Source organism: Manacus vitellinus, unplaced genomic scaffold (assembly GCF_001715985.3).
Source record: "Manacus vitellinus isolate BGI_N305 unplaced genomic scaffold, ASM171598v3 scaffold_14_pilon, whole genome shotgun sequence".
Lineage (NCBI taxonomy): Eukaryota > Metazoa > Chordata > Aves > Passeriformes > Pipridae > Manacus > Manacus vitellinus.
Genome location: NW_021939063.1, coordinates 5,343,149 through 5,356,142, shown reverse-complemented (window position 1 = coordinate 5,356,142; position 12,994 = coordinate 5,343,149). Strand labels below are relative to the sequence as shown.

Below are 12,994 nucleotides of genomic sequence, written 5' to 3'. Positions count from 1 at the left end.
GAATCCCCAGGTAACAGGACTCTCTCCTGAGCTGGGAGATGCCACTGAACTCCCAAACCTCTACCAAAATCCTTTCTTCACAGCCAGACCTGGATCAGCATCCCCACACTGCTTATCCTCCCACCTGGCTGCAGGGTACTCTGGTGTTTAAAAGCTCTTGATATTGTTTCAAAACGAGTGAAAGCCAAAGACATAATAATGTGGTATAGCAAAAGCACTGTACTGTTAGCAATTCATAATGGCATGAAGAAATAATGCTGTTCTGGAAAAGCTTCTTACACATCCTGTGCTTTAGTGGGCTGTGCATGAGGTTTTGTACTAAGTTTAAACAAATCCTGCCAAATTTATGCTGCCGTTTCATAAAGTGGCCAAATATCTGTGGGGAACAGACTGACACTATTAAACACTCAGTGATTATGAGCTAAATACAATCTTAGCTGAGGAATGGAGAAATTACTTGGGCAGTGCATTAGTCCACTGTGGTGTTTGTCTCCTTGCACTGCAGTGCTGAGGTGAAGGGGAATGGCACACCTGACACGTCATTTCTGTGCTCAGCATATGCCACAAACACCAACTATTCACAGACCCAAAGCCACTGTCTATCTGTCTATCACACCTCTGTGTTCTCCATCTAATAAAATATTGCAAATGCTCATAAAGAACAATTAGGGAGAAGACAAATTAAGCCTGGTGATCTTGCACACAATGGGAATGTTTCCTGCCTTAAAACTGCTAATTTAGTGAGTGGAGCAGCAAAGGGAAGTGCTGTTGGGCCACACTGTGATTTGGAGAGACTCATTGTCATTCCCTAGGGGCTGAGTGCTAGCACAGAATCAAATATTTGGAGAAAAATCTTATTTCTAGATGAATTCCCTTAGTCCCTCTCCTTGTACAAGAGAACATTTGTGGAAGAGGCCTCCGTAGTTACAAGCATAAAATCAGTCAACAGTTGTTGCACATTTCACCTACATTTCTTCAAGCCCAGACCTTGACACAGTCATTTTTAGGCCAAAAATTATGTGGATGTCAGAGAAGCTTCTAATATAAGACAGGCAAAGGACATTTATCTACATTTTCTATTGAAAATGAGGTGTAGCAGTACCTGGCTGATTTGGGAGCACAGTAATGGGAGAAATAACATCATAATCCTACTTATATAGAAGCCAGGCAGAGTCACAGGCAGGAGCATGCCTGGGTGCTTTGATTAGTGCTTCCTAATCAGTGTCAATATTCTCTTTTTTCTTCTTTTTTTTTCTTTTTTTTTTTTTTTTTCCAGAAGGAGGAACGTGTGAAGTTATAGCAGCACACAGATGCTGTAATAAGAATCGAATTGAGGAAAGATCACAAACAGTAAAATGCTCCTGTCTACCTGGGAAAGTGGCTGGGACTACAAGAAACAGACCCTCCTGTGTTGATGGCAAGTACCTCCTCCTGTATATATGTCTCTGTGTACTATCCAGTAGATAGCTGTTAGTCTATACATTATGCATCGGAATTTTGTTTTGTTCTTTATTTAACAAAACACAAAACTCTATAAGCATGAGTATTTATTTAGACCACCTTCCTACTACGTTAGTGTGTGGTTCTGTGCACATGAGTCATGTTAAGATTATCAAAAAACTGGGAGTATAGTACCCAGTATAGGTACTTTGATAAGTATAAGAGATTCTGGGGCAGGATCAAGCCCTTAATAAATAACTGGACAAAATTATCCGTGGTGTCATTTCATGGGGCCCTGTCGGTGCCACATTATTTTTGATTTGTAAATATTTCAAAGGACAACTGCCATTCATTTTGATTTCATTTGGAAAGTCAGTGGCAAAATAAGATAAAGAAATGAATCTTGTGTTCTTGTCCTGAAACAAACTTTAAAGAAATCTGGAAACAACCTTTGCCTTTTGAAATCCATGGTGCTGTTGCTTGTCGTGGGGATTTTTTTGGTGAAGGAAAAGCACCATGTTATTTGTGTCTGGGTTTCATATCAGGTGTTTGGGTTTCATATCAGCTCTAGCTGCACAGGGTGTTTTCCTCTCTGGGGCTCCCCTGCCGTGGCTGCAAGGTGAAACCACTCAGCAATTGGGGAGGGAAACAGGGCTTGGAAGTGCTTAGCAAAATATAAATCACATAAGAAGATGGGGAGTAAGTGGTACTAATCCCATTAGTTACCCTTCCCAAAGAAGCTGCTCTGTGTTGCAGAATCCCTCTGTGCAGCAGCTTTGTGGAATATGCTGTAAAAAAACCCCTTGCTGTTCTTTATGGTCAATGTCCTGTGCCATTGTTTGTGCCAACCCCTGGCCCAGAGGTGCTTCTAAGAGCCACGGGTTGGTTTTGGCTGCAGCTGAGGGGGGCTCTGCACTGAGCTCTCCTCACCCTTTCCATGGCTGGACTCCTGGGGGTGGTGGTGCATCTGCAGGTTTTGGAAGTGCCCAACTTTCCCTCTTTGGGTCGGTCATTTGGCATTCAGCTGCCCTCCAAGTGAGCGAGAGGGGGGAACTGTGCAAGCAAACACTGGGAAAAATGTTTTCCTCTGGGTACCTTTCCTCAATCATGGGCTACAAAGGCACTAGAATGGAGCAGGGGCTGGTCCTATTGTAGCCCAACGTTAGACAGGAGTATTGGTGGGTGCTGTGGAATGGAGGGTTGTACAGGTAAAGCTCAGAGTCTTGCACATTTGACACCTAAAAGATGAGAGTTGGGGGTACCTTGGAGCAATGAGAACCTCATGTTTTCACAGCAAGTATTTGTGGCATGTGCCTATCTGGTTTATATATTAAAGATACAAAAGAAATGTTTTATTTCCAAAACACTCTCAAATTTTTAAACTATGAAGCAGTATTTCATGGCTTGTTACACTGGGAATGTGATTCGTCTTCCGAACTCGTGACTAAAACCATGCTATGAATGCACCTGTGAATGATTACACTTTAATCCACATTCTGTCATTCTGTTATTGCTTAATTACCCTGATAGAAAGAATCTTCTTTTTCTGCTAAGCACACTCATAAAACTGAACGTGAAATCTACAGCTGGTCTTAACCAAAGATCAGCTGTATGAGCCTTGAAGAATTTCATGTTCTTCAGCAGGTCACAAAAAACAGAGGAAGTGGACAGAGCAGAGAGACACCATTAATTCAGCTCTCATAACTCTGTTCAGAGAAGAGAAGCTCAAAGAATGCTTTGTTAAGAAAAAAGTCGGGTGCAGGTGTGGACTGAAGCCTAATTGCTCTGTCAGGATTACGATAAAAAGAAATGTTATTGTCCGGAATTTTGAAAGGAGTAAGGATAAAACAATGACTAATATAAAAGTGTAAAGCAAGTCCCATTGAAGTCATTGGTAAGACTCACTGTGACTTCAAAGCTGAAAAATGTGAACTACAAAGGAATGTCTTCCCCTTTCAAGTTTAGTTGTGGTAGTCAGCCCATAGCTGCTTTTGTAGAAGGCTGGTGAAGGATTCAAAAACCCAGTATGCTGCTCGTAAAAATTAATCCAAGGGACATTATCTTTGGCCTTTGTTTTATCCCAGGCTTTGCTTTGTGACTTTTGACATACTGACCTTAAGTCAAAACTTTGTCCTATTTGTTTGGTCTGTTCTTGCTAAGGCAAACTCCCAAAACTTCCCATGGGAGTCCCATTGACGTCAGTACTTTAACTCACAAAGATTTGGGATTTGCTGTTTCTTTTGTACACGAGGACATTTCAAAAGGTCATCTGCAACCTTCTACTTTCCTTATCTACCATATTATAACAATTAAGACCATTTAATTTCACACTAGGTTTTACACTATGTAAAAGTATATGATTTCAAGCCTTAATGTGTCAGTAAGAAAGCTTGCTTGGGTCCATTAACTAAATATCCAAAGGTGTATGGGTACAGCAATATACTCACATCCAAACAGACTGATCACCTCTGAGAGGTGACAAGGACTGGGACACCCCATGTTGGCAATTTGGCTCCCATCTGTGGTTGATTATCACCTCGAGCCACCTCCACCTGATGGCTACTTAGTATGAACAAGCTCAGTATTGCCCTGTTTGTACCATAGGCCAAACTATGACTTATTGGGATTGGAATCAAGCTTTTGGTGCTTCCTAGTTAAATTTCATCAGAAAACACCTCATCAAGGCTCATGCTTTGACAGTCTGAGTTCATGTTACAGAACAGGGATTGCATTGCCTTCCACTCCTGCCAGATATTGCTCCAGGACACAACTGGGTGGTGTGTGTGAGAGCTGGCTTTGTTTTCTGTTTAAGAGAGAAGTACATCTTTACATTATGTGGGATGATGATTTTTTTCTGTTGCTCATGCATAAAGTGGAGGTATTCCTAATCTTCTGCATTACTCCATGAGACCTTTCTTTTCCTGCTTTTCCTTCTCAGTACAGAAAGCATAGTGAAGCCCTGATGAAAAAAAATGTGACTTTTAAATACGGTTAAAATTGCTCTTTTAACCTTTTCGAGATGTACTCAGCATATTTTCAAAATATTTAGATATTATTCAGGGACTTGCCTTCACACTGCCTCCTGAAAAGGCATTTTGCCTTTGTTTTTGCTTTCTTACAACCCAAGACACTTTCTTCAAATAAAGGGCTGCAGACTGCTCCATGTTTGGTGGTTTTACCAGGTCTTGGCATCATACAGGGTTTCATAACTTCAAAATAACTTTGTTGTGACAGTATCAAATGTAAAGGTTATATCAAAACTGTCACATTTGGGTCAGGACTGTAATGTCCACCTCTCATTCTTCATTGACCTAATCTTCATGCAAAATTGATGTCACCTTTCTGAATAGGCTCAGGTTTTCTTCTGTGGCATCAATAGAGTTGGCTGTGTGAGTTAGAGAGCAACAATGAGCAAGTGGCAGCGGGGAACTGATTAATACACTTATGTCTGGGGTTTTTATTATCCTTTATGGCTTGTCTACACCTGACTTGCAGTTTTCTTTGGTTGCTTCCATTAGCAAAACAGTCTTGTGGCCACTTGGTTTATTTTTTATTTTGTTCTGTTTGTTGTTTTGGGTTTTTTAAGCAGTTCATTCTAGTACTCTGTATAAAAACCATGGATGTTTGATTGGACACGGGAGTCTACACCTTTTCTATGCTCTAGGGTGAAAGAGGGGGGGAAACACAGGCCAAGTGAGCCCACAGGATTGCTGAGTAAGTATTAACAGAAAAGCTCTGACAATATTCTCTCAGTCTTAATACTTCATATCATTACTATAAAAATGTAATAGGAATGTAAGATACTTATAATTTACGGTCACTTTTATACTGGGAATAATGTGCTTTGTACCGTATCCTTTAAAGTGGTATTGAACCATTCTGTACAGTCAGTAGGTGGTTATGTCTGTATGTTCATTGAGGCCTTTGAATAATATATAATTTGTTCATCTATACTGAAGTTTACTATGTTACAATGATGCTCTCAGACACACTTTTTTAATGTTTCAGTTTTTCTGTTCCCTTCCCTTCAATCTTCTTCCAGTTTATTTTAAGCTCTTTCACAGGCAACCTCATATTTCTTGCATAATTATCTTTGAAATTTTTTGGATCACAGAGTATAGAATAACAGAAAAGCACCTGCACTGGCTTTTGAAATCACAAAGGGAATTTCATGCAGGTTGTGCATGTTGCCAGTGCTTTTAGGAAATGAGGTGGTTTTAACACTGGTCAAAACCAATGAGGAAAAAGGAAGTTGCTACTGAAATGCTGTGCAGTATCTCTCCTTCTAAATTATTCCTTGCAGAGATCTGAGGTGATCTGGTTCCATGTTGTCTGCAACAGGATTTGAAGCATTTGCTCTCAGGCAACAGAAGTAGTGTTTTAGCTCTCCATGGTCTGCTGTTGTCCTGTTTTATAGCAGTCATTCATCAGGGGAAAGGGAAATCATTCCCTGATAGAGAACAATAAAATGAAATTAATCCAGTGTTTCCCTTTCTCACAGACTGGTTTTGGATCACCTGAAGTTTCAGATAATTCCACACTGTATGAAATATTAACATGCAGGTACATACTTCAGATTTCTATTAGTTTGAGGATAATCCATCACTAGCCACCATGTGGCCCTGTGAATTTAGATCAGACTTCATCAGGTCAGCATTATCAAACCAAACACAAGTCCTAGTGACCAGTGGGAGCACCATGACTTTTAATGCCTCTCTGGGCCAACACCTCACACCTCTCCAGTCATGCTGCTGGATAGTTGGTACTGCTCATCCTCATTTTTCCATGTGCAACAGTGGGAGCAGAGAGAGGACATCATTCACCAGCACGTGCTCCTTTTGTTGGCATTTTCCCTCCTTTCTCTCACCCAGGACCTACAAATGAAAATGTCATATCTGGTATCTGGTCACTCCTCAGGCAGACGGTAAGTGCAGCCACGCTGTTGACATGAGCTAATTGAGTTTAATTTTTAAATCATGGATAAGATACCTACTATAGAGTGAGCATACAGTCAGGAGCACTGTGTTCCTTCAGTACAGAGGTGCAGCACAGCCCCTCATGGGTCCCTGAGCTGGTCCTCAGCCCATGGATCCTCCCACAGCAATGGTGCTACCCCAGCTTGCACCACTAAGAGATGGGCACGGGGTATACAGACACTTCCTGGCCCTCCCTGGACTGAGAGCAGGATTTGAGCCTTGTAGAGTCAAATGAAAGACTCCTATTGACTTCGGGTCAGGTCCTTAGTAAATGCTTTGTTAGAGATAATCCTGTATCTATCAGCACTTACATCAAGTGAAAACAGTTCACAGTCACAAAGCCAATAGTTTTCTATTTATCTAATGTGTACTTTAGGTGGTATCACCAGAAAGCCTTTTTTTCCCCACTCTGTGAAAATACTTTCAATCAATTCTTATTTCTTGAAGAATGGGGGAAAAATGCTTTTTGAAATCCAAGGAGTCAGCTTCTCATCCCTCTAGCTGTGCTTCGGCCTAGATAAGAGGAGATCTCAGGGTCCCGTATTATTAATGCACTGTCTGTATGAATAACGAGCAGCCTTGGTGAATTATTCCACACTCCTGGGAAAATCTATAGCCCTGTCCTTCTGCAGCACCACTGGAACTGAACAGTAGGCTCGTATTTATTTTTATTTGGTGAATTCAGATGACTTCATTTGTAGGGAGGGAAAAAATGTATCTCTTCCCCACTGACACCCATTTAAGTAAACTCAAAAAAAAAAAAAAACAAAACCACAGAATATCACAAGAGCTATTAAAAAAATGAGAAAGAGGGGGGGAGAGAAGCCTTACTGTATACTGGAATATATTAAGACTTTTCTTTTTGTCCAGAAACATGTCTTCTTGAAACGCCCTTGCAGCCACCCTGAAATCGCAGCCAGATCCTGAGAGGTGCTGACTGCAGGGGGAGTAAAAGCAAAACTGGCAGTGATGATGCAGAGTAATTAGTTCATTTACCAAGGCACAGCAGCTCTCATTACTAGTTTGTCTTCTCGTCTGCAGGGCAGAGGCTGAAGGGAGCAGAGGGGAGGTAAGTGCCTGACCCTGCCCATGGTGGGTGAGTTTTTGTGTCAGAGCACAGTATCATCTCCTGAACCCACACCATCAGTGAGCAGCCTGGGGAGAGCAGAGAGGCCCTGAGCAAGTGTTTGTACAAGCAATCTATGTGTGGGTATATGTACGTATATCTATGCTTATATATATCTATATATATATATAGGTGTTTCTGTGCACATGCTGCAGACCCATCCTGTCACAGGTGGTGTTACAACACCCAGTGCTGTTCGAACACATATGGGTGTTTTCAGTGATTAAGGTACACAGGAGGAGGATGTTCAAGGATCACATCTGCAGCCTGCCTGAGCCAGTTTGCAGTGAGGGTTTCCCAGTCAGGCACTTCCCCATCTCCCAGCGAGGGCTGTGCCGTTCATTCCACATGCAAACCTCCAGCAGGCATTAGGGAGAAAGAGACAGATGATCCTGTGTTTCTGGGGGGAAGATGGTGCAGCTAATGAGATCTTCTGACTGTGGGTTTATGTGAGTACATCTTCATCTCAGCTATAATTTATCTCCCTACCTGTGTCTTATATTTCTTTCTTCTCCAATTGACATTGTGGTTTCCTGCACAGCAAAGCAACCACCCTTTTTAATATCGAGCCTATAGAACAGCTGACTAATCCACCCCTGATGAAGTGCAGAGAGCTCACTTAAATCCCAATTTCCGCAGGAAAAACATTTTCTTTTTCTACTTAAGAGGGAAAAAAAGATATGTCATGGCACTGTCTCCATCTACCTGAGGGGTGGTCATTTTTCCAGGCTCCAGCTGACAGATTTCAGTGCTGACACAGAGGGTGCAGAGCCCTCACAGCCAACCAAGGTGCACAAGCAGCATTCCTGTGGTGAAATTAGGGATTGGTACGGCCATGGAGCAGTGTGAAGACACACAGGAACATATAATTATTTCACCTGCATACAGGGTAGAGCAACCTTTCTCTCAAATACTTGCAATAAGCCCACTAGAGGCTAAATGGAAAAACAGTAGGAGCTTTCTTCTCTGATGGGTAGCATTAAGTGTTAATCACAGCACTGAAAAGAGCCTGGTGAGGGGTTTTTGATGCAGGGAGGGCAGCCAGCCATGCCAGTGTGCCAGGCACCACAGGGAAAAAGAAGCACAATCTGGATGGGAAAAAAAAACCTAGATAAAATTCCCTTGCAGGGGTGATGCCACAGGCAGGACTATGCAGGTGAGAACCATGAGCTCAGGTAACAAAAGGACTGGGAATGCTGCCTGGAGAGCATGGAGAACAACCAGGAGAAGGAGTTTCACAGCTTTGCATACAGAGGTCTACCTCGTTGAGACCAGAGGAGGGGCCTCAGCCCCCTGTGAACTATGTGTGCATCTACAGGTGGTGGATGTAGGGGCCAGAAAAGCTTCAGCAATGCTAAGGGAGGCTCCTCTCACAACAGCCCAGCACCCAACAATGCTGAGGGAGAGATTTCCACGTGTATCTGTATCTAACCCGCGGGGCTGCAACAGAAAGTACTTTGCTACCATTTACTGCACATGTGTGGAGTGATGTTCCAGCTGACACAGGATGTGTGCTGTCCTAGGAGTAAAAGGTTTAAAGCTTTACCCCCTGCCTTTAAACAAGCACTGGGTCCATGTTTGCCTTGAGCAGCAGAGCCCACGTGCACAGTCCAAGGCAACATGCAAAGGGCTCTCAGAAAGTGGTTTGACACCCAGGGGCAGATTTTCAGCTGGTGTGAATTGCCTCTTGAAATCCAGAGAGATCTGCTAGTTTGAGCCAAATGAGGACATGGTTTGTTGAGTTTAGGAAAATGAACAGAGTGGTGACTGGCCATTAATCCTTGCTCACTGTCTTCAGGGAATATATGGGAGCAGTGTCCAGCTAATCAGTTGCCAAGAGGAGCTTATGGAAACATTAGGGTCAGGTTAACATCTGTGCTGTATCCCCTCACACCAAATCCTTGCAGTAATTCCAATTATTATCTATCTCTGCAGGGAAGACCATATTACTAAATGGCTAATTCTGCATGAGTTCCCATCATACATCTTTTCTGCATCAAAGACTGTGTTTGTGGTGCACCAGGGCTGTGAAATGCTCTGTGTCTACAGGGGTCTCTATACAGTGCAGAAAATATATGATCAGACTATTCTATTAAGCACCAAGTCTTTTTTAATTTTCTGTCAAAGCTACCTTCCATCTATGAACATGGAGATAGTTCACAAGGCTTGAATGTGGCTTGTGGGGTTGGGATTTGACCACAAAAGAAGTGGATGCTCAAGGAAAAATGAAAAATGCTCCCACCCACTGCACTCTCTTTAAATTAAGAGACAAGGACCTGAAGTTACTGCACACTGAAATTTGGAAGAGACGGTGACCAAGTCCTTGAAGGAAGCAAACAAATCGTTAATCTTTTGACTGATGCAGAGAATTCAAAGAGGAGTCACTAATTTAGCACTGAGATTGTCCGTTGTGTTGAACTACACGAATTAATCTGGCAACTGCGACTGGAGGCGGGCAAGTCAACAAGGGTTTAATTGATTCCCAGGAATCAATTATCCATACAATTGATCACAGACACATTTCCAGTTCCTCCTCTCAGAATATGACCTGTATAGCCTGTAGGACCCAAACCCCCCAGCAGTTTGTCAGTCTGTAGCCTGTTTGGGGTGATTTTTATGCATCAACATTGCAGAATTGTCTTAAACTCAGGAGTCAAGTAAGTACATTGTAAGCAAGGGATTTATTTGAAATCTTAGACTTTGTGCTGAGGAACTGTGCTACTCAGCACATACATAACCTGCAGATTTTGGAACAGCTGTCTAAATGTAGGTGTCAAAGAAAGCATTATTCATCCTTGGGAGTTGTTTCCATAGACCATTCAGTTTGCTACAATAACTGTTCGAGGTTAAGCAAGATGGAGTATGGAAACTTCCAATAATGTTTAAAAAGTGCTGCCTCTCCCTTTTGAACCTATCATGTAAAAGAAAGCAGTGTGAAAATGAGCTGTGCTCCACAATTTAAGCATTCTGCCCTGTGTCATTGGTACATAAAGACCATTCTGCAGGCAGATGAATGGCTTTTAATATGTGGGTTTGTGTAATCACTTCGTTTTGATTACAATTCCTAGGCAGCAAGCATACAACAGAGTTTCCAAGATGCATGTGCATGGTCAGTACATTTTTTTTTTTATCTTCCAAATGTGCCCAAGACTCATGAACAGGAAAGTGAAACATCAGCACAAACCATCACTCAGGAATGAAATTGAGAAGCAAATGACACTGTCTTAACTGAGGACAAAGGCAAATCTCCCATTAACTGAAATGGGAGTAGAAAACATCTCTCTCTATTGGTTTTCTTATTACAAAATGCCCTCTGCTTTTTCTCCAGACCCCGCCATGAAATACCATCAAATATGGTTGTATGTAATACAGTTATGCAAATAACAAATGAACTCTATTTCCTTTAGAAGTTTCCTTTCCTCCTCTTGAAAATTGCTAACTGGATGAACACATTTTAAAACAAGAGCACCTGTAGTCCCTGTTAAATATAAAACCTCAGGTCCATTACTGTAGTGAACACTTGTATCACATTAGTTATCCAAGGACACAGGTACCCATTGCTCTGAGCAGGGTGGGGGAAAGGACAGTGACCACTGCTTTGGACCACAGAGCACAGGAATGAAGCAGTAAAGGAGAAAATCTGCATAGTTTTTGGCAGGTTGTGTTTCCTCTGGGATTCAGGTCAGCAGCAAAGGCCCAACCTCACCATTGCACTGGAGCCATTCATCTCTCTTGTTTGTCCATCGATGAATTCGGCTCATCTGAGTGTCAGGCAGGGAATCAGGTGAGGAATTTGCTACAGAGCCAGAGAAGGATAACGCTTCTTTCTAGCACTTTCTAGGGACTGGTCCTTTCCTTGGGTGGATGTGCAGTTCCAGCCACTCTGCTTTTAAAAAAGAGGTGAATTATCTTGTGGGACCAGGTGTGGAGAAAGGCTTTGGCTGCTCAGCAGAACAGGCAGCCCCTGTTGGAGAGAAGAGTTGTAGGGCAGCAAAGCAAAGGATGGAGTGTGAATTTGTTGTCAGATCAGCACATGGGCACGAGGGATGGAGAAAGGCTAAGAAAACACTGGGGGATTTAATAAATTTCTCACCATTGAATGTTGCTTGGAAATTAGAAAAACAGCTAGCTCTCAACCAGAAGAGGTTGGAAACAGCTTCACAGTAGGGATGACAACTGGTTTTAAAGACTTCCAGTGTCTTTTGCCACACCCATAAAATGCAAAGTAATTAGCATTCCTTGATCAAATAATACCTCAGCTTACTGAGGTATGGGTAGACCACAGACTAAAAGTCAAGACAAAGAGCTGTAAAGCAGACTCATAACATTCATTTATGTGTTAGAGACAAAAAAACCTCTTGCAGCCTTCAGTTACAGTTTGACTTTATTTCATACAATATTTTTTTATTGTTTGGTTGACCAAAATTGGTTTCTTTTTTTTAATACATCTATTTGCAATAACCTGATGATAAATCAGTTTTAGCAGTGGAACCAATTAATTCTCCATTGTAAATATTGACTTAGAATTTTTTAATCTATTCTATTTGTTGGAGATAGCAGTCCTGGACTTCCCTGGATGAGCAATGATAAGGCAGTATTGCAGAATCCATTTCTACTACTCTTTTGACATAGCACTTATAAGTTTTGTGTGATCATTGCAGAAAAAAACAGCATTTGTAAACACAAATTAAGTAAATTATAGCTTTACCACCTGGCTTGCATTCTACCAATGACCCCTGGTGCCCAGAAGTGGGGATTCTAGCAAAATTTATCCACCTGAGTTTGCAGATTTCCCAGCTGAGTTGCTCATTAGCACATGGCAGGATGGAAACTGTGATCAGAAATGATCTGTGATTACAATGGACATGGTCTAAATTTGTTGTGTGTAGTTAGGTTTGATATATAAAATGAAAGGGGGGAGGGTTTGAAATTCCTAAAATTCAAATGTAATTGCAAAGCACCCAGCTCTGTGTCTTAATGTTTACTGGCACTGAAAACCTTTTGAAACCCAATATAACTTCCTATCAAAAGGAATAAATTGACAAACCAGGTTAAAAGCTTAAGCTTCGAATGTAACAACCCTTATGCAAAGGTCTTTAGGGAAAAGATCTACAAGTGTGTGCTGAATTGTATCATTTTATTTCTGAAATCATCAGGAACACTCATTGCTAACTAGCTTTGGGTTAGACCCTTTCCATCTGAACCATTTTCATTTTAAACTCATTATTTATGGTAAGCATAGCTACACTCTTCATGCATTTTGCATATTCAATTTTCAAGCCAAAGTATAGGAGCTGCATTAGCTCCCGTGCTCCCAGCAAGGTAATCAGCCTCCTGCAGTATCAAACCTTATGTCATGACCAGTAATAGGCTGAAATAGTCAAAGTCTCACAAGGACTGTGCCTGCCCAGTTCCTATTAAAATTAATGGGCACTGGGCATCCACTCCCTCT

General features: G+C 41.8%; 1 protein-coding gene across 2 annotated transcripts in view; it reads left to right on the top strand.

Annotated features, from left to right (window-relative positions):
• Positions 1–12,994, top strand: part of TAFA1 (TAFA chemokine like family member 1) — a 215,962-nt gene that overhangs the window by 172,299 nt on the left and 30,669 nt on the right. Inside the window, exon 3 of one of the 2 annotated variants that reach the window (XM_018068381.3) lies at positions 1,280–1,417. In XM_018068381.3, the coding sequence (XP_017923870.1) occupies positions 1,280–1,417 (138 nt within the window). Of the gene's footprint in view, positions 1–1,276; positions 1,418–12,994 lie in introns of both variants that reach the window. The other variant, XM_008925698.4, reaches the window with a different exon arrangement.